Below are 24,556 nucleotides of genomic sequence, written 5' to 3' on the forward strand. Positions count from 1 at the left end.
TTGACATTGGCATGTAGATATACTAGCTGACCTCACTGTAGAAAAAGGAATCCATGATATTTGATGGGAGGGGAAAGAAACAAGCTGGAACTTTAGAGGAAGATTAATGCCAACTGGTCACTATTCATTCTCTAGCCCAAGTAGTCCCAAAGGTGCTTTTTCAAAAGGCACCTGGACTTTCTAGTTTTTCTTCGAAGACATTTCACTTCTCATCCAAGAAACTTCTTCAGCTCTGGAGGATTAGAAGGATTTATACTCCTTTCAGACAGCTGGACATTTGCATTCTTTTAGCAAGTTATTAAAGCCACCTGGAGGTTTATCTGTGTCATCAGGATTACATGAGTGGTGCAAATGGCTGTGGAGCCGCCTTCTTTTGAAAAGACTGTGTTATAGAGATGAATGATGTTATATCTCTCCCCCTCTGTTGAGAGAGGACTATTCAATTTTGATATAGATGGCCTCTTTGATCCCTCTTTCAAACCAGCGGTCCTCTCTGTCTAAAATGTGGACTTTGCTGTCTTCAAAATGAGAAGTGATTGTCTTCAAAGAAAAAACAGAAAGTCCAGTTGCCTCTTGAAAAAACATCTTTGGGACAACCATGACCTGGATGACTGAGAATCTCCACAGATACAGTATCTAGCCCAAGTACTAAGCAGATACAATTCAATGTAAGAAAAGACTGGTCAGGCATTGCCACCACCTGATGTTATATGTTATGTAAAAGTAGGGGCAAATATATTTTGTTTTAAACCCCAAATTAATCCATTGTCTCTCAAGATTTTGACCAAATTGGTGAGCTACGATTTGACAGAACCAAAACATGGAATATTGTGGTGGTTCTAGTTTTCAATGAAGACAAATTCTGGAGTACTTGATGAACAAGACAATTGAGGAATATGTTTCTTTCCTCAATTTAGGATAAGTTTGAACAATTCTATCCATTTTTCTGAATAATAAAATGATAACATGCATTTTAATGGGCTTTTCTGTACCATGTTTATTAGTAATTTTTTAAATACACATTTACAGTTTCTCTAATGTGTTCATTTTTATCAATGAACTATGTCACAACATTCAGCCAAGGGTAGCTCTCGGAGTACACATTCAGTGCAAATGCAAAAACTTCACCTTAAAAAGTTAATCAAATTAATTTCTTTCTCATCTTCCCTTTCTCAAGGGAAGATACAGTATGTTCGTCTCCTCCCCACTCAAGATTTAAATTCTAAATCCTGGAATTCCAAATCAAATCACCACCAGGTATCTTCCAAATGGTAGACACAAAAATAGAAATTTACTAAGGAGCATTACCAAATGAGAAATATCCCAGATAAACATGCCATTTGTACATATAGGTTGTTGATAACATTGATGATCTCATTCCCAGACGTTTTTCCGTCACAGCTGAGTCTCCTTCAGGATATGTTTTGATATAACTTACTGTTTTTTTGTGCTTGGTTCCTTTCAGTAACTCAGCTGCTACCTTCTAGCAATGCTGCAGGCTCCATGGAAAAGGGGAAAAGCAGTAAAGTGGATGCTCAACGTTACAGCCCAGTATGTTTTATTCTTCTTTTAAATGCATGTATGAAATTCAGGTAGGGAGGTGATTTGTGGGTTCTTCATATACAGGGAATCAGGGCAAGACGAAGGTTAAAGAAACTGCCACTTCCTTGTTCCACAGGCCTCCATTTTATGCTGTGTGTGATGCCATCGCTGGAGGGGTATCTCAGTGCATGCTGGGTAATTCACAGGTAATCTGCTTCCTAGGGGGTCTCAATACCCTAGGACACAGGGGGATAAGGGCACGTAGGGAAAAAGTGACAGGAGAATTGGTTATCTTTGCTATGCTCTATATATCCCACCGCTTTGAAAAACAGCCAAATGCTGTTAAAAGTAAAGCCTGTTGGTTTTTTTATATTTTTTTTAGTCCTATAATATCTTCCAATTCTCCATTTTCTCAGACTAACAATTTGGAACATTTTTTTGAAGTAGCCACTCAGTCCTTGCTCAACATGGTTTGTCAGCCCACATCCATGTATCTTATCAAGGCTAACTTCATAACTTGGCTAACTCCTTAATACTGCATCCTCGATTCCCACAGTGCCCTTTTCCAGCCCATCTCCTCTCATTGCTGTGACTTATTATTTGCTGAATCATCACTTAGCTCACTAGCTAGTTTTGTCTGTTTCTGTCTATTACTGCTTTTTCACTGTCATTGGGAGGTGTGCATCCTTTGTGGATTACATCAAATGGTTAAGAGTGGGAGAGAGGAGAAAGTTCCCAAGGGGGAGGGGATTTTTTAAAAATGCAAATATTGCATGTAGCTTCTTCCTTAGTCTTGATAATGTCTTTTAACACATTTCTCTGTTGGAACATTACTTTTCCCCTGAGCATTGTAGAAAGACAAGGCTTTATTGCTCCACGAGTACTGAATGGCTATCAAGTCAAGATATTCTGACAACTTTATAAAGATGTTACCACAATTAACAGGAAACCCTCTGAATCCACCTCTGGTTGATTACTGCCTTCTGCCTACTTATTCCCTACAGCATTATCCTTATCAAATACAAGGTTATAGCTTCTTGTACCTTCCCTAGCCTTGCTCTGTGGAATATTGTTGTCTTCTACAACAGAATAAGTAGTCTGATGAAGTTTTTGAGCAATCTACATAGCTGTTTCCTTGTATTTCCTGTAAGATTGATTACGGCAAAAGTTTGTTACCAAGCCCATGGAACTTCTTGGCTTACCAGATTTTAAATCAGATTTCTCCTGTTACATAGTAATTTGAACATTATGGTTATCCCTTTACAGACCAAATGTGGGTTGCTGCCGGTTCAGCTGAACCGGTAGTAGCAGCGGCGGGAGGCTCCACCCACCCACCCGGATGCTTCTGTGCATGCGAACCCGAACCAGTAGTAAAAAAAATAGCAACCCACCTCTGTTACAGACTACTTCAACTTGGTCAATTACTGGACTGTTTTCCAGGACTGTTACTTTCCAAAGCTGCAAATATTAAATTGGCCACCTTATAGGGAGCTTTACTCATCCAATTGTGCACCTATTCACAAAGGGTCATTCTTTATGAAGTTGCTGAAAATGATGTTTTGGCTTCCCATCTGCTATGATGAATGATACAAGGCTTTATGTTTATTCATGGCTGAGATTGTCTCTCTTCATTAAGCTTATCCATCTCAGCTGAAGTATAGGAGGAAAATGTCCCTGCAGTATTCAGTGATTGCATTTGTCCATTAGTTGATTCTTGGAGTTATCTTCATCTTTTCTCTGTATGTAGGATCTGCTGCTGAAGTGAGAACTCACAGCAGTTCACTTTGGAATTCAGAGGAAACAATGGTGGATTCCCAGAAACGCCTCACCTGGCCCTTCTGCTTCATTGACAGCTGCACCACAGGCAGTCAGGAATCAGAGTCCAAATGTGGCATTTTACTCATCCATATGTATCATTCCAATTCAGCAACCTCAGGAGAGCGGAACCAATCTAGATCTTTAAAAATAAGAGGGAGGGCTCTCCCATCTGCCATAGCTTTAGAAGCAAACAAAAGAGGAGTGCTTTTTTCTCTGTTATTACAGCTAAAATTTAGATATCCAAGATCCCACTTGGAAGGATTTGGGTGTCCTACAGGGCCCTTTCAAGAAGGCTGTATTTGTGTTCATTCTTCAGCATGAAGGCCTCAAAAGAGGAATATATCTTAGTGCTCCCAGGATTATACCTGGTTCATAAGCAAAACATCAGAACTGCATTATGCAGTATAGGCAGGACACATAGTGCCAAAGAGCATGTGTGTGTGTATGAGACAAAGAGCATTTGTTTCATTATTCATCAGATTACTCAGATCTGTTAAATATTTCACTGTACCACTGCCACCCTCTTCCCTGAGTCTTTGTGCCATCAAGAACCAAAACCTGTAAATGTGAATCTATGACTCCTTGTCCAATGCTTGTTATGTCTGTGATGTGTCTTGGGCTTGCAATAAAAGACTACCGTGACCAATTCATTCTTGTGTGTGTGGCATTTTTTTGTTTAAAGCTGACAAACATCTAAGGTTTTATTCAAAGAGGGAGACCTGGAATCATAATGATCTGTAGCTTAGTTAACACTTTAACGTTTCACCTAAAATGTTTAATTATGGGAGTTCATAAGCCCTAGTAGAAATATATTCCACCAAATAATGCTTTGATAAAAACTCTCAAATACAATAGCAGTGTGGTTTGCATTCTTACAACCTGTAAGAATCATTCTCAATATCTGTATCACAACATAACATCTCTCCTATCCCCTGCTCTTAACAATTGTTGTATATTTAAGAATGTTAGAAGCTATTTTAATATCACTATTGTATTTATAGTCCTAGAGCTCGTTTTACATGTTCATAAAAAAAACCCTCCAAACGTAATAGTTAACTGTTCAGAAATTAGAACAGACCTGTGGCAGATTACCAACTGACATTACATTAAAAGCATTTGCCACCAATTTCATATCTTCTGTCTATGTAAATTAGGGTTAAGTTATGAAAGGGTCAATGTATCCAAGCTCTATACAGACCATGGTTGGTAACCTGCATACCATAAGATACCTTTGACATCTTGTCTACTTTATTTTGCAAATCTTAATTTTTCCATTGGGATGTTTTAGGGGCAAAATGGCTTGAGATACTCATTCTACACTTTTAACTTTCCTTAAACACCCCCCCCCCAAAATAAGAAACATTTTGATCTTAGTTACTCTAGTGATATAATGACATCACTAAGCATGTTTCTTGTGGGCCCCCAGGCACAAAAAAGCAAATCCTTGACAACAAATTACATAAATTGCTTCAATTTGCCTTGTTTCCTGGAGGGACACCTGGTAAATATTAGCAGAAATGGCTCATTTCCATCTCCTTTTCTCATGTAGTTACAATAATTATTCTTTACTGCTCCATTACTGTGTATGTATGGCAAAAAGCAGTGAAGCATGAACAGAGACATTTAGAGCAATGTGATCAATGGGCGGACTTTTACAAGATAGGAAAGGGGCTTATGTATAGTTCTTGCTTAGAGATCACAATTGGGATCCACAATCTGAAAGGAAAAAATGATGAGAAACTACCTTAAACTATAATAATAATGCAGTATATGCAAAAATAACACCACCCAGCTTAAAATGCCTGAGAAACCACAGTTACTTAAATAGACCTTGAAGTTAAAACAACCACAAAAAGCTAGAAGAATGTTTTATTATTTTAGTGGTTTTTTGCCTGCTTTATTTTATGCAATTGTCTCAATTTGTTCAGACATTTTAACAAATCCCTTTCACGCCACTCTTCACCAACTTTAATATTTCAAGTATTTTACAAATCATGTTCAAATTCAAACAAATCATATTTAATTCTTCCAAAGAAAGTGTTTCTTAAACTGTCTTTGATAAATGAGCTGCACACTCTGCTGTTTAAACACACAAGGACCCTTACAGACCTAAAGGCTTACGTGCTGCCTCTCTGCTTTCATGGCTTAGCAGTTTGCATAGAGAGCTTTGTAAGATATAAAATAAAGGAGTCCCTGTGGGTTTTACTCTGCTATAGTAGCTAACTTTAGGGGGTAGCACTCATCTCCGTTTCTAGACCACTGAGCCAATACTGTCCAAAGATGTTTCCATGGTCATGACATCACGCAGCACAGAGCATGCGGAAAACAAGGGGTGCTGTTACCTTTGCACTGAAGTGGTACCTATTTATCGACTTGCATTTACATGCTTTCAAACTGCTAGATTGGCAGGAACTGAGGTAAGTGATGGGAGCTCACTGGGGGGCGGTATCAAACTGCTGGAGTATAGACCTTCTCCAGAGTCTTTTAGGCCACTGAGCCACCACACCTGTTTTATATGATATAGGAGTCCTGCAATTTGAGACCAGAAAAAAAAGCTAAGGCAGCCTTTCTTTAGCAGTCAATACAGGTAATATAATTACCAGGGGCAGAAGGAGGATGTTACACACAAAGTATCTCATCCTGTGCTATTCTGGTAAAGCATTCCAACACTTTTGGAATGGGCCCCAATTGCCCCAAAACAACTCAATGTACAATTCATCTGCACCTTTGAAGATCTCTTAACTTTAGAGAAATAATAAACAAGAGTTTGCATTGTATTTTAAAGGCTGAATTGCATGTTAATCCTACTTAGCTTGTATGTGATACAGAATTCCGACCAATTTGATTACTTTATTATTATTCAGTGTCCAATTGAAACATGTTTACAAGCTAAAGGTTTACAATATCTAAGAGGATCCTAGCCAATATTCCTAGCTCTGACAATATAAGATTCAAACTGAATGTTTAATTTGGAGAAAAAAGCACTCTTTAAAACATTCCTATCAGTCAAAAAAAGAAGACAATAGCTATTGCAAGAAAATCTGAGCAAAGAAAGCAGTGTGTATATAAGGCACAAAAATCTTAGCAACCTTTTCTTTTTCTGGAACGTCTTAATTTAAAATTCTCCTGTATTCAAAGATTGTTCTCAATTGTATTTGAATCAGAAAACCTCTTAACTTCCTTGAATGGTGCAGTGAGCCAAGATGTTTTCATAAACCCTCCTCATGAGTAAGTGAGAATTCATTCAACGCATCCCTCATCTCTTGCCCCTTTCCTCAAACTTTGCCTTTGCACAGAAATGCAAATTTGCAAATTATAAATTTCTGCCTTTCAACCAATAGATGCCCCCAGCTATGCACTCAAGTCACATACCACCTGCAGTGATTTTTTAACTGGTTTAATATACCTTATTTTTAGGACTATAAGACGCACCTTTTCCCCCCAAAAAGGGGGTGAAAATCTGTGTGTCTTATACATTGAATACAGCATTTTTGGCCTACCAAAACCCTGCCCCTTTGCAAAAACAGATGCGCAGAAGGTTTGGGAGGCTTGCAAAGTGCTCCTGGGGGCCGAGGAGGGCAAAAACAAGCAAAAAACAAGGTCCGTCCCCCCCCGCGCTGCAGGAGCACTCTACAAGCTTCTCAAAGCCTCTGCATGCCCTTTTCTTTTGCAAAAAACGAGGCATGCAGAGAGCAAAAACTTTTTTTTTTATTTACCTCTTCAAAATCATGGTGTGTCTTATGCTCCAGTGTGTCTTATAGTCCGAAAAATACCGCACACATATGACCAAGCTTCTTGTACCTAAGAACAATGCACACTGGAGTGAAAGTAACACTACTCTAGTTGCATGAAACCTCATCTGAATGAGAAGGCAGCAACCAGTAATTTTCACAGCATCTGTCTCTCTCTAATGCACACCTATTTAGAAACTATTTCCCTTAATGACAAAGTTTCTGGAACAATGCTGTTGCTAAATAAGGAGAGAGTATAAAATGCAGTATTATATAAATGATGGTGAATGATGATGAAAAGTAACCTATACATATTTTTACAGATAGTTGCTTTTCTCAACAAGACTTATAATAGCTCGTTGCGGTGGTGGCTGCTAAAGAGGGTAAAAGACAGAGAAAATAATTTTTGCAGACAAACATCCTGAATACTGAAGATTCCTAACACATGTTAATTGTCAGTTATCTTGACCACCAGGTGGCAAGTGTCATTTTTGGGGGGAATCATCAATCGCAGGTAACCAGATATTATTCTATGACAATTCATTGCATTCAGGAGCCATCTAGATCCTGGTACTCAGTGGTTGCAAGAAGGGCTATATAACAGCTCTCTGCTGTGAGAGCTTCAATCTTGGCAGCTGCATGATATTTGAAGACAATTATTCTGATCTTTTATATTAAGCCAGTTCCAGTGCCAGTCATCTTGTAAAAAGTAGGAAGGATATGATGTTTATAATTTTACTAGGTTGCTGACTTTTCTCATTGCTCCTGAGAACTAGAGCTTAGACGATGTGGGAACTGGCCCCAGCCACTTCTCTCCTGTGAAGACAATCAATACCAAACAAAAAAATCAAATTCATAAAACAGGTTAAAACCACAAATGAGGATAAATTTAATTACATCTCATCCTACACTACAAACTTTCAAATCTGAAACATTTCAAGCACAGAACAGTTGCCCTCATCTTACTAAAGTGTTCTAAACCTGTCTCAAGGGCCATTTAGCAACACTTCTGGCAAAACTGAAATGTATTTTAAACTTAAAATGTTTTGAGCTTAAAATATTTCATACACCTCTAATTATTAGTACAAGACTTGCTTTATTACCTCACAAGATCCAGTTTGACTCAATATTCCTGGCTGCCCAACTGTATTCAAGACTTGAGTCCAAAGTATGATTTGTACCTACTCTACTCAAATCCTAGCCCTAAAATACAGTGTGAAGAAACAAAGAGAGATGATCCTCTAAGTATCTGAGAAATATTTATTGTGCAGCCCAAAATATTGCACTGTATATTAGACCCTAGAACTTTTATCAAAGGTCCTGAAAACTCTTCCACAATTGAAAGAAATAGAGGAACTTTGTTCCAAAGCCAAAGAAAGTGCTGAGATCTGAAGAAAAGATCTGAAATATGTCTGATCTGTAGTTAGCACTTTGCAGGCACACTTTACTACTTCTGTTATCCTCACATATTTGATTTTTGACATGACAGAAAGACATCCAAATGTAAAAGTGTAAAACATACACAAATTCTATTTATACAGATTGACGTGTTCCTTTCTCCGGTAACTGGCTCCAATGTGCCAGTTATATAAAAAGGTTATGTTTCAATTCAATTCAGAACATAATTGCTGGGATTATTCCTATCTTATAAAGCCACCCACCCACCCCACCCCAAAGAGCCTGTTTGAATTCAGAAGTCAGCCTAATCCAGTCCACATCTCCAGGTATTACATTTATTCAATGCATAACTGCCTGCAAGCCACTGTTTGAGGAATCTCAATCCAGTGTAGTGCTTGCTCACTTACTGAGTGCTTCTGTTTCAGTAATAAATGAATGAGGCTTAGATCCATAGTAACGGCTATACCGAGACTGTTAGATATTCTCAGCTGGAAATTTATGTAATGAATTTTAAATGCTATTGGCCAGAGAATGTTTCTAGCCACTATGTTCCAGCAGCTTTCTTCTAGTATCTCCAAAGCATTACTTGCTGACCAGTTGAAACTCTGGATGATCGCACCTAATTTTAGGTTGCTTTTAACATCTCAAAACTCTTCTGTTTCAAGCAGTACTTCCAGATTAAAATGCAGAGGAGGGCAACCTTAACGTTTTCACTTTAAAAAACCCTACTAGATCAATCAAATTATAAAAAACACCAAACAGATTGTTTCCCCTGTAAAGGAAATTGACAGTTTAACAAATAAATTTCTCTGTGCTCCAAAATTATCTATTCCATTTTTTTCCCAATGAGTTTCATTCAGACTCCTTTGCTTTCCTACTTGTGCTATCTAAAGTAATTCCCAAGAGCAAAAAGCAATTTGGATGAAAGCATCAGTGTGGAAAAAACTCCTTTCTTCCTCTTTCATGAGCTTTAGAACAAAAGTAGAATTATACAAAAGGTAAGTTACATTCTACTTACATAATGTTTAAATTATGAGGACATTTGACATCTCTTTGTAAATTATTGGTTACACATATTTCTCTCCTTTTTCTTTATAGTACTCAGTAAACACAACGCTTATACATGCAGTAGTCCTCAATCTTTTAATCTTGGTGGGACGGCCTAGCATGCGTTGGGCATAAGTGCAGACGCATGTGCCCGCACACAGTTCCATTGGTGTGAGCGCACAAATGGAGTGAGTGGAGGACGCTTGTGCTCATGTGTGATGCTCCACTTGCACAAGCGGAGAGTGCTTGCGCACAAAGCTCTATTTGCATGAATGGAGCTTCACATGCAAGCGCTCTCCACTCGCGCAGTGGAGCTTCACACGCAAGCGTCCTCCAATCAAGTGCCCATTGCTTGTGTGGTCCAGTTTAAAACAGGCCATGTTCGGGGGAGTTGGGGACCCCTGTTCTAAGGTCCTCAGAGACAGAGTAGGATAATAGCAAGCTGTTTGAAGTAACAGGGAACCCAGCTGGATGATGCCAACTTGAGAGAAAGCTAAACAGGTTTTGGGGCACACTGTAACCTAAAAGAAAAAAACAAGACAATAGCAAACAACTTCCATATTGTTAAGTGATAATAGCAGCAAAATAGTTTCCTCCTAACCCAAGGCATTCAAGATTTTCCTTTTTTTCCTTTTTTTATGGAAACTGCAAGCAAACAAAATAATATTTTGTAACGTTTTGGTCCATTATGGAACCTAAAGAAAATTCCTCAATAATTAACAACAGAAACATTAATAACACTCACCCAAAACATTTCCTAGTAGTTCGATACGATCTGAACCAAAGAAAAGCTGGGGTTGTCCGTCAGTCTGGATAACAAAACATGGCATTCCAAACGCCTACTTGGGAAAACCCAACATAAGGTATAAGTAGAAAATTCTGCTTCTTGTAACTACGTAGTTCAGGGTAACAGATGCAAACCAGAAGAGTTCCAATGTGTCAATTAGTTTCTGTTTAGATGGCTGCACATTTAACCTGCATTTCCCCAAGGACAGTTTTTAAAGTTAAAAAAAAAAGTGCATTATTGCTCCCCCGCTCCCTTCCAAGAACTGGAAAATGGATCCAGTTCACCTGTGCCTCCACACCAATGCTATTTTGTCACAAAACATATTCAAGATTCATAGAACATCAAAATTTACCTGCTCGCCTGGATGAGGAGAAAACAGAACAAAAGCCATAAAAGGAAAGATAGATCAACTGTCACACTTGCAAAATCTCCCAACTTTAGAAAGTCTTTGCCTTTTGTCAACTTTTTGAGTTTTCTGAGTATCACTGTTTTTTACAGTTCTGAACACCTTGCCAGCCATCCAACTATCTATACTTTGGTAGATGCTGGTGCATTTTTGCTTAAACTATAAAGTTTAAGTGAGATTAAGAAGCACATGTCTCGTTGCTCTTAAGCAAATCTTACTTATCTCCCATTGGACCAAATGTGGATTACGCTCATCGCTTTTCACTGCAATAATGTTGGCACACAAGTATGCATCAATCCTCATAAACAAATCTTAAGCATTATTACACATCAGTTCAAGCTGATCTGCGCATGGAATGGTTTTGTAAAATACCTCACTAAATGGGAAATAATAGGCAGTTACCTTGTTGCTGTGCTATATTATATTATAAGGTTGACCATCTGCCCTGTTCTTCATGAATATGACAGCAATATTTCAATTGGAAATTATGGATAATAGTTACAAAGATCAGGAAAAATAAGTCAGAAGGTTCTGAGGGGCTGTAGGTCTTCTAAGGTGACTTCATTAGCCAACAAAGTTGCTCGTCGGAGCATGAAAGAATTCAGCTTCCCAAGATCCTACATCTTTTTGAAAACAGACTGTGACTGAATGATATATTTCATAAAATACTGGCACTTACCCCAAACTTCAGGGCTTCGTCCGTTGTCTCTTTCAGACGGTTCTTCACCTCAGGTGAGGTGCTCATTTTCAGAAGCTCCTGGCTTTTACCCGAGGACAAGCCTGCTTTCTCTGCAGCCTGAGGGAGGGGGGAAAACCAAATATCCTAGAAGATGCAGCCAAGTTTGTTTGTTTGTTTGTTTGTTTATACTACATATTTCTTAACTGCCAATTTCCCAGTGGCTCTGGGCAGTGTAAAGTTGACTGGATAAAACCTCAGGCAGCTTTCCATGTTGAGAGACACATAAACTACCTGAGATATTAAAAGGAAAGAAGAGGTTTGCACTTAATTGAACTGGAAACAAAATGGCCCTATCAAAGAAGCAGCATACTAAACTTGTGGCCCAACTCAAATTGTTCAACATCTTCTTTTTGGTTTGCTGGTATTGATTTAGCTTCTATTCTTAACTACTAAAATACTTAAATTCTCTTTAGACAATGGATTCCCTTTTTTCACATGAGACTTCGTTTTTTACTTCAACAGTAAGACGATAATCTACAGCAGTCCACAATCACAAGGAGTCTGGCAGCATTTTCTCTGAGCAGCAAATATTATGAAATGGCCTCAGCTTTTGTGAGCCGCAATTCATGATGAAGTATGATGAAATAATCTGCCACGTATGGAAGCTTATGCCCTTTCTTAAAATTTATTAGCCATAAAATTAGTACTAGATTCCTTCTGGGTTGTTATTATTAGTCTCTCTGGCTAAAAGTTTCCTCTTCTCACTCTGATCTCAAGTCTTAAACTGAGATTTTTCTGCCTAAAGATTCTAAGAGTGAATGAATCAGTATGCAGAGTATTTACTGACTTTGAGGTAATATTCCATATAAATTAAGTAGCATACAATTCTTTTAAAAAGTAAACTACGGATTGTATGGGCTTTAAGTCTAAGTCCTAGGAAAACTGCATTTCCATGCACCATGAAATGATGTAATAACACTACTGACAAACTTATTTTCTCCCAATTTGCTAATTTTAAAAGAATAATAGACATCTACATCCTTCAAAGAATTCATGACTGAGGAAAAGAACAAAGCCACACAAGTTCCCTTCTGCATGGACAGTCCTGCAAGAGTCCCACACTTAGGACCACAGGCATCTAAACACTGTCCAATTGAAACTTCTTTCAGAATTATCCAGCCAGAAGCACAGACAAGTCCTTTTGCATCTAAACCACCCTGAAGGAGAAGAGCAAGAGAAGAAACATGAAGAGGAGCAGGAACTTACTGCCAATATACTTTCTGGCTGAATTATGTCTTCATCCTGGAAAAACAAAAAAATATGCAACTGATTAATAAAGCTTGTGAATAAATGGGTCAGGGAAATAGTGAGGTAAGAAAACAAAACTAAACAAAAACCATGAAGGACAACAATGGCGTTTGTCTAAATGAAATTGGAAATAGGTCCATTTAACCTACCCGGGGAATAGGGAGAGAATGAAGAGGAAAATGAGATATAGCTGAAATTAATTCATTTCATTAATTAATGTTCATTTAATTGGGTCTTAAAGAGTATTTAAATTTCTGTAGGTCCCCACATAGTTCTGTATTTTGCTTAGTTGACTCACATGCATGCAAGTCTCATTAAGATGATTTCAACTTTCTTGCCTAAATGATTATTTGAAAGGATAAAAAAATGCCAAGAGAGATGCATTTGTGTGCAGGATTTCCATACCTACCCTGGACCAAATACGCATCCAGAGTTCTCTAGAAACAGACTCCAGAAACTGAGGTTCTGCTATATCCACAGCAGTGATGAAACGCATGGCAGACAGACTTCCTGTAGACAGTAGAGACATACACAAACATGCACACAAAAGCTGTATAAATGCTAAATTTTAAAAGAATATCTTTGACTTTCTACTTCCTGATGTCCTCCACATGAGCAGAAACCATTATTTCCAAATTGCTTAACGGGCACCAATTTGGAGAAAACAATCTCTTTCATTACCTTTCACGATCACAGTGTTTAGGAAATCCTTCGGTATATTCATTGGCACTTGGCAATACTTTGCCATTCGATTGATATCCTTTAGCATATATTCTCCTCTCTTGGGAAGCATTGCTGGAGGCTGGTTCCCTGTTGCAAAAGATTGCAATTCACAAAATATGATTTCAATAGTAAACCTTTAATTTTGTATTTGTGTTTTAATTCCATCTATCAAAGTATGGGAAGCTAGTATTCTAGGTTTGGATAGGACTGTGGAAATCTGAATATTGCATGCTTAATTTTAATGGAGAGAAGAAATTATTTATTTTTTGAGTTTTTTTACTTTAAGAAATTCGACCAAAATTAGTTGTTACAAAAGAGCCAAGTAGAAAGTTAACGGCGAACAAATTATACTAGACAGTGGCAATTCCCAACAGGATTGAGCATCGAGATCTTGCTCTCAACCCAGCAAAGCCTTTAAATAGGAAAATAATCCATCTGCAGTCATTTCTAATTTACCTTTAGAAATGGTCAATTTAAGGCTCTCATAAATATCAAAGACCTTCAAAAATGACAAGTTTAATTTGACACCTGGTGTTCTACTTTTTTTTCTCTTTGATATAAGGATTTTTAAATAGAGATTTTAAGAGTTTAAAAACAATATATGGACAACAAGGAAAAAGGATTAGGAAAGTTATAAACAGAATAGGAAACCAGAGGAATAAATCAATACATTTTCCAAATAAATAAATAAATTTGTAGAGTTTGGGGGGAAAGTATAGAATTAAATAATACACCAGTGAGAACAGAATTAAATCTATATTAGAAAGAGATTCTTTCAATGTTGCAAATGAACACTAGAGGGGACTAAAGAACCACGCATAAAGAAAAAGAAGGGGAAAGTTTAAAATGGCCAATCCAGTATAACTTTTGAATTACTTGAAGAATTCATTAAAAATGGACCAAGGTATTAATAATTAATATCTTAGAAAGCATAAAGCTTCCAATGAAGATGTTAAGGGAAAAATTTAAAAATAACTTATACCCAACCACATATACAGAATACAGTATAATAGAGTTTGAAGGGACTTTTGGAGATCTTCTAGTCCAACTCCCTACTGAATCAGAAGACTCTATACCATTTCAAACAAATGACGTCCAGTCTCTTCTTAAAAGCCCCCAGTGATAGGGCATCCACAACTTCTGAAGGCAAGCCATTCCATTGTTGGCTGTTCTTGTTTTTAGGGAATTTCTCCTTTGTTCTAGGTTACTTCTCTCAATTAGTTTCCATGCATAGGTTCTTGTCCTACCTTCAGGTGCTTTGGAGAAGAGGTTGGTCCTCTCTTCTTTGTGGCAGCCCCTCAAATATTGAACACTGCTATCATGTTACCCGTAGTCCTTTTTTACTCTAGACTAATATGTGTATATATGGTCCACAGAAGCCTCCCTTATCCTACCCCCTTCTCTCCCTCAGGCTTGCCCCACAGAAGCCCCATCTATCTTATCACATTCTCTCCCTCAGGTTTGCCCCACAGAAACCCCCGCACCATATTTTTCGGAGAATAAAACGCACCAAGGTTTTGAAGAGGCAAATTTAAAAAAAGTTTTTGCAAACCTCTCCAAAACAGCCTGTTTTTCGCGGAAATTGGCTCATTTTTTTAAGGGCATGAATAGCCCTTAGGAGGCTTATAGAGTGTTCCAGAGGGGGGCAAAAACGAGCAAAAAATGGTCCCTTTTTTGTGAAAACAGGCCCATTTTTTGTCAAAAAAAGGGCATTAGGAAGCTTATAGAGTGGGCTGTCTTTTGCTCATTTCTGCCTCCCCAGCCCCCAGAAGTTCTCTGAAAGCCTCCTACAAGCTATGCATGGCCATTTTGGTGAAGGGGCATGATTTCAGGAGGCAAAAAAAAATGCTGTATTCAGTGTATAAGACGCATCCATTTTCAGCCTCTTTTTGAGGAGAAAAGGGTGTATCTTATACTCAGAAAAATATGGTATTTTATCACCTTCTCTCCCTCAAGCTCCTCTCCAAACTCCCAGCCAGCAGGTCTTGCACTGGCCATACCCACATCCAAGATTTCAGGTTGGGATCGGGAGTAGAATGTCTAAACTCCTAAGCATCAGAGTGTATTAATAATAATATACAAAATACTAATGTTCTGATGATCATTTTGAAAAATCCTTTGTTACAGAGCACCTAGAAGTGAAGAGGAACATACGTGCCAAATTTCAAGTTTGTAGGCTTTATGGTTCTGGAGATTTCGTGATTCCTGCGTGAGTGTTTTCACATAGATATAGATAAAACATATAATAGAGCTAGTTCAGATTTCCTTTAAAGAAAGACATGAGAAAAACAAACATGCAATGTTTCACCAATCTCTTTGATCTAGTGTTTTGCAACTCTACATTTGTAACTAGTTGCTTCACCTAAACTGGGTTGGACAATTAAATACTTACTTACCAGTTGCCTTCATTATCCCTGCAAGGAAAACTGGCCGCAAATGCACATCTAGATTCCAGATGGGACGGTACCTGCAAATAATCTACAGAGAAGACAGGGATTATTACAGGTGGCCCTCAATTTATGATCACAATTGGACCCCAAATGTCCATTGCTAATTAAGTGAGTTTTGCCTGATTTTATGAACTTTCTTGTCACAATTCTTAAATGAATCACTGCAGTCGTTAAGTTAGCAACAGAGTTATTATGTGACTCTTGACTTTTGCTTGTCAGGTCACAAAAAGTGATCACATGACACCAGAACATTGCAACATTCATAAATATGAGTCATAGTCATAGATGAGAAAAACTGTTAAAAGTCACTATTTTCAGTGCCATTGTAATCTCAAACAATCACTAAATGAATGGTTGTAAGTCAAGGACCACTTGTATTGAGAACTAGAAATTCAGAAAATGTAAAGCAACATCTGTAACATTAGAGAGTAAAAGAATTTGGGTGCTCCCGCAATAGGAAAAGGGAGCTATCACAAAAATTTGATTTATAATCCATTTTCCTTCAGGAGCATAGAATGGCATACATCAGTGGTCTCCAACCTTGGCAACTTTAAGACCTAAGCAAAGCTGGCTGAGGAACTCTGGAAGTTGAAGTCCACAAGTCTTAGAGTTGCCAAGGTTGGAGACCACTGGCATACATGACATTCTTTCCCCTTATTTTCCCCCACAATAGTTCTCTGAAGTAGGTTGATCTGAGAGGAAGCCACTACCCAGAATTTCCATACCTTGGGTGGAGTAAAAGCTGGGCTTCTTTGCCCCTAGTCCAATACTATAACCACTATACCACAATGGTTCCACATGCATCTATTTAAAGACAAGGCTCCAGAAGCAAGCAAGTTTATCATTTGACATGAACCTTTATAGCCTGTACTATCATGGAAGATCATAATATGTTTGTTGAAAATCAGGTGTAAATTTATTAGGATATAAATCCAGTCAAAGTAAAGAATCACAGGAACTAAACACAAAATGTGGCTTTTTTTTTTTTAAAACCCAACTTTATTATTTTAGTAGCTGGAGGGGGGTGTCTGTCATAACTTTGAATTGTCACTAAGCGACTGATCTTAAGTTGAGGACTTCATTTAACTGTTGTGGCCCAACAGGAGCCGTTGGAGCTGCAAACAGACTCCGATAGCGAGGGGCCCTATGAGTCGGCTCTGGAAGATGTGGAGGACCCTAGGCAGGGTTCCGACTCCGAGCAGGGACCAGAGAGGCTGGTTGGCTACCAGGAGGCGCCTGAGGCATGGAGCAGCGATGAAAGCCAAAGAGAGTGTGCCCATGACGCCAGGCCTTGGAGCAGTGGGGAGGAGCTAAGGGAGTTGGTCCCGGACGCCAGGCAAAGGCGGGCAGATAAACACCGAGAGCCACTACGCAGATACAAAAGATAATTGGACCCAGGTGGTTGTTATTAGGCTCCTCCCAAGAGAGTATGTAAGGAGAAACTTTGGGAGGAGGCTGTTTGCAGGATTCAATTAATTATACCAACGCTGGAGAAGCTCTCGGGTGTATTTCTTATCTTAGAAGTCTGAATTGCTGCCCAGGTCTTGTCAGTGTGTTAATTTACTGTGAATAAATTGTCTAGCACTAATCTTGTCTTGGAGTACCTCGGTGTACGGAGGGAGGTGAGGTCAGAACATTTAACTGTAATTTGAAGTGGGAATAAAGTACTTTGATATTTTAAGTAATACTATACATCATAGCCCACTGACATCAAACGACCGAAAATATTAAACATTCTTTGGAGGAAAAAGAAGAAAGGTGAAAGACTCTATATTAGCAAAATAAAGAAATCAAAACATCACAGCAAACATAGCTTTATTTTCCTAATAAACAAAGTTACACATTTGGTTTACTCGCAAACCAGTTCTTTCACAGCAGGAATTAATATATTTCCCAGGTAAAATGGATAAATTTGGAAATAATACATTAAGATAGCCTGGTAGTGGAAGCCATATGGTGTAATCATAGGGACTGCAAAAATAGGGATCACCACTAGATGGCAGCAAAAAGATGCAGAAATCCCTAAACATCTAGACTTACATTCTTGCAAACCAAGTATATATACTGTAACTGTATATAATGAATCCATGTGATATGATCCACTTCCCGCTTAACAAGAGTATTTTGAAATATTCATATATATCAGGATTTGTTTTCATCCAACTCAAGGCAACACACTCCATATTTACAAATAGTTCCAAAGTCCAATAATTCAAACTAAAATCAGACATATGTGACTTATTGCTACATAGCTTAGGTTAATATTGCACTCGAGTCCCAAAATATCTACAAATCAATATACATAGTACAGAAATGACAAATGTTGCAATGTTTTCAGCAGCCACAGAAAAGTGGGTCAAAGTTCAAACCAAGAAAGTCCTAGTAGTTTTGTGATTATTGCTGGCATTTGGGGGGTGGGGTTTCCCTCCACTCCTTTCCCCTTTTTTTCTAGGCTGGAGTATTTCCAGATGAGGATTTCATAGTATACTGAACATTATCCAGAAATAGCAAATTTTTGTCAAGGGCAACAGAGACTTTTCCTAAGGCTGGGGAAATCCCACAAAATTCCAGGAGCACAAACTTATTAGAGAGGAACAAGACAACCAGGGATCAAAAGATGGTTAACTGTTAAGAAAAATAGTTAAATGGTGAAAGGAAGAATACTAAAATGAAGTATCTTGGAGGCTGGCCCAGCTGACAGAAGGAGGGAGGAAGGTACTCCTCACTGCAAGATGCAGGTGTAAAGAGGTCCCGTTTGCAAATGGAGATTCTCAATCATCCAGGTCATGGTTGCCCCAAAAGTGCTTTTTCCAAAAGGCAACTGGACTTCAAGAAAGGGCCGTCCTCCTATGCTGCTGTCGTCCACATCTTCGCATTAGCAAACAGCATGACGCTGGACTTTAAACCAAGAAAATTCCGGTCATCTGAAGCTGCAATTCACAGGACAACAATCAAAGCTGATTCTTGCAGACTTGCAGATTTACCCTTCTAAGTCTTACTGCGCTTAGTTACAAGAGCATTAAAAAAAAAAAAAAACTACCATTGCTACGCTTATCCTACTCCAAATCGCACCTAACACGGCAGGAAATCAGACGGAAGCCCGACAGGTAGACTCCTGAGCAACGCAGGCTCTGCTTGATTTGGAAGACACAAGGTCTTTGCTTCCACACGGCTTTTCCCAGCGCTCTTACCTCAAAGCCAAGCCAGGAGTAGGGGGATAGGACGTCGTAGAAACACTCCACCTTCTTCTTGCTGACTCCCGAACTCCCGCGCCCTGTAGCCATGCTCTGTCGGAAAGCCAGGTTGACGAGGGAAAACCTGCCGGTCCACATGCCTCCAAAGCAAAGGGAAGGAGGCAATACCCCCAACTCACCCCCCCCAAGAGACGCGCTTTACGTCGTCACGTGCAGCTCTCGGAGCCCAACCCACTCCAGAGTTCCCTCTCGGTAAGCGGAGGAAGGCGGGGAAATGTCACATGGGCGGCCGCAGCAGCCGCAACAACGTTAACAACTACCAGCGGCTTTGCTAGAGAGGAAAGCACCAGTTCCTTCACACTTACGGCGCGGGGATGGGGGGGGCTGCGTGCAACTCTTGAAAAGTATCTGTACACACGCGTGTGCGCGCAACCTTCGGATCTTCGTGCTTTTTGCAATTTTTTAGATTTGAGAATTACGGGAGTGCGTAGTGTATATCTTTTAGATTGTACCAGGTGGAGGACAGTTTATTTCCCGGTCATCAGGTATCCAGGATTGTTAGTATCCCACAATCATAATGAAATGCTATTAAGAAATGAGTTCCCGGTTGTTTCACTTTAACAATCGAAAGTGAATAATTGGTGGTTTATGAGCAAATTCTAAAAACACACCACCACCAGTACTTTCTGTAATGTTTGCACCTCTATTTCCTAGACAGGGAATGCCAAGTATACTTGCAAGCCGCCTTGCAGCTAGCGGGTGTGAAAACACAGCAAAGTAAAATAATCTGTGAGAGTTTATGAGGAAAGCCATGTTTTGTTGATTTTGTTGATGTCTATTAGATTATTTTCATTTCTTTCACTTAGTTTGTCACTCATGTACAAGGTAACAGGAATAAGAATAAACATGAATAAGAACACAGGAAATGGGTACAAATAAATGGGGACATGGATGTTAGGCAGGCTGGTGCACTTATGCACACCTCTACTGACCTCTTAGGAATGGGGTGAGGTAAACAGACAGTTTAAGGTTAAAGTTATGGGGGTTTGAGGATGTAACAACAGAGTCAGGTAGTGCATTCCTGGCATTGATCACTCTGTTGCTGAAGTCAGATTTTCTGCATTCGAGTTTGGTGTGGTTTACCTTGAGTTTGTATCTATAGTGTGCTTGTGTATTATTGGGGTTGAAGCTGAAGTAGTCATTGACAGGAGTTGTAGCAGATAATTTTGTGTATTACGCTTAGGTCAGACCATAGGCGGCGTAATTCTAGGTTGTCCAAGCTGGATTGTCTGTTTGATTTAACATTTTTACCCATTTTTGTGTTTTCTGTAGTTTTGTATCCACCTAGAATCAACTGGAAGTGGGAGCCAGAAAATTTAAATAAATAACAACAATATTGAATATATTAGGAAGCATGTTAAACATAAGCCACCACAGATCGATGAGTGAGAGAAAAGGATTTAAACATTCAAAAAGATTCCACTTACAGATCAGAATTGCAGGCGCTGATGACAATTTCCAAAATGTTGTGCTTTGTTTCATGAAAATGTCTTATTTTTTGCAATAATTTTATTAAAAATCACATTACACAAATAAAACTGATACAATCTACATAGAGTAAAAATATATAAAAAGAAGCAGAGCAGAAGAAAAGAAAAAAAAAGATCAACTCTTCCTCCTCAGGAAGTACAATCAACACCAACAACTTGCCACCGTTTTCTCAAATGAAAAAAAAACCCAATCACTTCTTCATCCCATATCTCAAACACATTTTCTACAATCAAATCTTTCAGGCTTTTACCACTCCATCCTAAATCAACAAAAGTGCATTATGGGCTATCAGAAATAACAACCTAACAGTCAAATTACATTAATAAACATTTTTCCATCTCTCCTTTTCCATTTATCTGTACTTTTCATTTTCTATTTAAACAAATCTCCCTAGCCCATTTTTAAATAAAAAATTTAAAACATCATATACAGTACTAATAAAAAATTAAACATTGTCAACAATAGCAACCCATTTATGTTAACCTCGAGCAATAAACCAATTTTGTGTTCCCCCCCCCCCCGTTTTTCCCCGTTCTGTCCAGCAAAGTCTAAACTACTTTCTCATACTTTCTTTACCTCTTGTCTCATTATTGGCATCTTTATTAAGTCTCCTGTAATTCCAGCATTTAAAAATTATCCGTGTCACTGTTCATATTCTCACTGTCACTTCTTATGAAATCCTTGAAATTTCAACAAATCCTTTTTTAAAATCCATTGAGAAATTATCCACATCATTCTTCTGGTATAATATTTTTAATTATTAAATCATCTTCCAGTTTCATTTGTAAATCTATTATTTCCATATTTTTCTCATACGCTATCATTTTAAAATTCATATTCCAATTCAGTTCAATTTTTTTCAGTGGAGCATGGATCATTTCCCAAGTTTTATATTAGCAGATTACACCTTTAGCCTATTTTCCTAAAATTTCCTTTAATGCAGCCATCATTTATTTCCTTCTACTGCCCTCTGGTGTCCATCCTTTAAGTCATTTTATTAGTTGTTTAGATATAAACATACAGACATTTCCCATGAAAAAAGGATTATTTTTCAAAATCTGAAATCAAATCCATCTGAACCATTAGTTCATTTAAAACTTTCTAAAATTAATGCTGTGATCATCTTTTGTGTATATATATTTTTAAAAAATTGTTACAAAATTTTAAATGTATAATTTTCTTAACAGTTTGAAGGGAAATTCATTCAGCAAATACAACCCCGACATGCAGTTCTTAAAGTTTTCAATCTTTAATTAGCAGTATTTAAAAAGTGAACTTCAAAATATTTACAAAGATGAGATTTGGTCAATCCTTAAGTTCATGAAAGGCTACACAGCTCTGAAGTTGATAGAATCCGGTGACTCCCAGCTATTTACAACAGGAAACAAGTTTCCTGCCAATAGGGTAATGTATTACCCACAGACTCCATCAAGGCACAACATTTCAAGCAAAAGATTTGTAGGAAGTTAGCCATCCACCCCTCTCCTAGAAGAATGAAATATTCTAAGAAATATTAAAAAGGCAGAATATTATACCTCCCTGGATGAGAAAAGGAGAAACATGCTCTTGGAAAGCAGCCCCCACCTTTTTAATAGACCAGAAAGGTTGGGCCAGTTTATCTACAACACAAATGGCCCTTAGGACATGATAGGATTAGCCCTCTCACACACACCCATGTGCTCTTTTTTGGCCCAGGACCTCAAAACCATGTGGTCCTGTCCACCTTAAACCATCTTTCCAAGCAATCTCCATGTTTGTGTCTTTCTTCCCACTTGGAACTCAACCCAGATGGACATTTCTTCCAACAGATTGTACTTTCTTCCAACAGATTGTACTCTTTCGAACATACTATGTTTGAGGTAAAAATTATTTCAGCTCAGCTGAATCCAGATTACAATAACAGAAATCAAACAGATGCAAAAGTGAACTTGGAGTGGTGCAAAGATCCTGTGAGAGTATGCCTTGAGAAACCAGAATAAAATAGTACCATTATATAGTCATCGGGGCAAATATCCAATTTGTTTAAGTAACATCTGTATATGTCAACTCCTGTTGCTACTGCACTATAGTATTTTTCTGCAGCAATTGTTGATTTAATGAAAGTAATAACTAAAATGTTAATTTCAACTTTTTCAAGTTCTCACTTAATCCTAGAAAGAAAAATCTGAATAGGATATTTCCTAGAAGATTCCAGATTACATCTTTATCATCAAGAATATAAATAAATAAAAACAGGAACAATCAAAGATAGAAGAAAGATCCTGCCTGACACCATAAAGTGTTGTTGCCCGAAAGAAGAAACAGCCCAGAGTTTATAGACCACTACAAGGAATCTTATCTGTTTGTTTGGCACTCCAGAAAGCCTTCAGAACTGCAGGATTTTAGCCAAGGCTGTTTTTATATCCTTATTCTTCAAACTGTAAATAATGGGATTGCACAAAGGAATGACAATGCTATAAAACAAAGAAATCATTTTATCCTGGCCTGGAGAGTGACTGGATTCAGGTCTCATTTACATAAATATGGCGCTGCCATAGAAAAGTACCACAACTGTCATGTGGGAACCACATGTGGAGAAAGCTTTGTACAGCCCTTTTGCAGATTGGGTTTTCAAGATAGCTACTAGAATGCGGATATAAGTCATTGTGATAAAAGTAATAGGAATAATCAAGGTGAAAATGCAGCCCGCCAAAGTAATCTTTTCAATAACTCTGGTATCAGCACATGCCAGCTTCAGCAAAGCTGGCATTTCACAAAAGTAGTGATCTATCAAGTTAGGACCACAGAATGGCAACTGCCAAGTGAGAACGGTATGGACCACAGGGAGGACGAGGCCACCAGTCCAGCATGCCATGGCCATAAAGATGCATATTTTTTTGTTCATGAGGACTGTGTAGTGCAATGGATGGCATATTGCCACATATCTATCATAGGCCATCACTGCCAGGAGAAAACACTCTGCTGTGGCCAACGCCAGAAATATATACATCTGTATGGCGCATCCAGCCACTGAGATGGCTTGTCCTGGGCTTTGAAGGTTGGTCAGCATCTGGGGGATGGTGCTGGAAGTATAACAGATGTCCACACAAGCCAGATGGGTCAGGAAGAAATACATGGGGGTGTGGAGCCGGGCATCCAACCATATGAGCATTAAGATGATTGTATTGCCCACCAGAGTGACAGCATAGACAATTGAAAAAAGTCCGAGCAATAAAAGACGGATCTTCAAGCTTCTGGAAAGGCCAAGGAAATGGAATTCAGCCACATAGGTTTGGTTTGCCATTATAGCTTCCCAATCTCATTTTACAGGTACAAGAGGGAAATTCTGTCAACTACAGTATATATGGAATAATGAATATCAGTCACTTCCACTTCTGTAAAAAAGCAAATTGACTTGCTATCTGAAATAGCACTAGCACTTAGACTTACATACCACTTCACAGTGCTCTACAGCCCTCTCTAAGTGGTTTACAGAGTCAGCATATTGTCCCTAACAAAATGGGTCCTCATTTTACCCACCTCGGAAGGATGGAAGGTTGAGTCAACCTTGAGCCTGGTGAGAATTGAATTGCCAAACTGCAGTTAGCCAGCTGTCAACAGAAGAAGCCTGCAGTACTGCGTTCTAACCACTGCACCACCATGGCTCAAATGCCACGAGTCCTATAAAAGATAGGATTAAATACATTTATCAAATATTCTTGAACTACATACATTTCTTTTTTTCTCTAATTATCACTATGTAACACCATTTTTTTCCTGCAGTGTTGTTAGTCCATTTTATATGAATAAATTATGTCTTATTGATATGGCTGCCATTCTTACAATAAAGTGACTCTGGGTGACATACAGTGCTGGGATTCAAATAATTTAACAACTGGTTCTCTGCCCTAATGACCAGCTGGGTAGGCGTGGCTCAATGGAC

The 24,556-nt window shown here is 38.5% G+C and overlaps 2 protein-coding genes and 1 pseudogene across 9 annotated transcripts in view; 1 reads left to right on the forward strand and 2 right to left on the reverse strand.

The window, feature by feature from the left end:
* Positions 1 to 4,010, forward strand: part of LOC106550298 (rap1 GTPase-activating protein 1) — a 73,366-nt gene extending 69,356 nt beyond the window's left edge. For 4 of the 8 annotated variants that reach the window (XM_087716415.1, XM_087716411.1, XM_087716409.1 and 1 more), the window contains 3 exons: positions 1,466 to 1,551; positions 1,679 to 1,748; positions 3,290 to 4,010. In XM_087716415.1, the coding sequence (XP_087572541.1) occupies positions 1,466 to 1,551; positions 1,679 to 1,702 (110 nt within the window). In that variant the 3' untranslated portion in view covers positions 1,703 to 1,748; positions 3,290 to 4,010. The other 4 variants (XR_015696772.1, XM_087716412.1, XM_087716410.1 and 1 more) reach the window with 3 other exon arrangements.
* A 1,213-nt stretch (positions 4,011 to 5,223) lies between these two features.
* On the reverse strand, positions 5,224 to 19,265 carry GSTK1 (glutathione S-transferase kappa 1). Its single transcript, XM_087716416.1, has 8 exons — positions 19,081 to 19,265; positions 15,836 to 15,917; positions 13,398 to 13,526; positions 13,126 to 13,226; positions 12,675 to 12,710; positions 11,409 to 11,525; positions 10,282 to 10,375; positions 5,224 to 7,907 (listed from the first exon to the last, which is right to left on the reverse strand). Exons 1-8 carry the CDS (start codon positions 19,219 to 19,221, stop codon positions 7,864 to 7,866), a joined length of 744 nt encoding a protein of 247 aa, XP_087572542.1. The 5' UTR covers positions 19,222 to 19,265; the 3' UTR covers positions 5,224 to 7,863.
* Positions 19,266 to 20,762: 1,497 nt separating this feature from the next.
* On the reverse strand, positions 20,763 to 23,917 carry LOC106542828 (olfactory receptor 2A12-like; annotated as a pseudogene).
* Between the last annotated feature and the right edge of the window lie 639 nt (positions 23,918 to 24,556).

The sequence above is a fragment of the Thamnophis sirtalis genome, unplaced genomic scaffold (genome assembly GCF_051295495.1).
Source record: "Thamnophis sirtalis isolate CommonGarterSnake01/CBP01778 unplaced genomic scaffold, rThaSir2_p1.2 scaffold_5, whole genome shotgun sequence".
NCBI classification, from domain to species: Eukaryota; Metazoa; Chordata; class Lepidosauria; order Squamata; family Natricidae; genus Thamnophis; species Thamnophis sirtalis.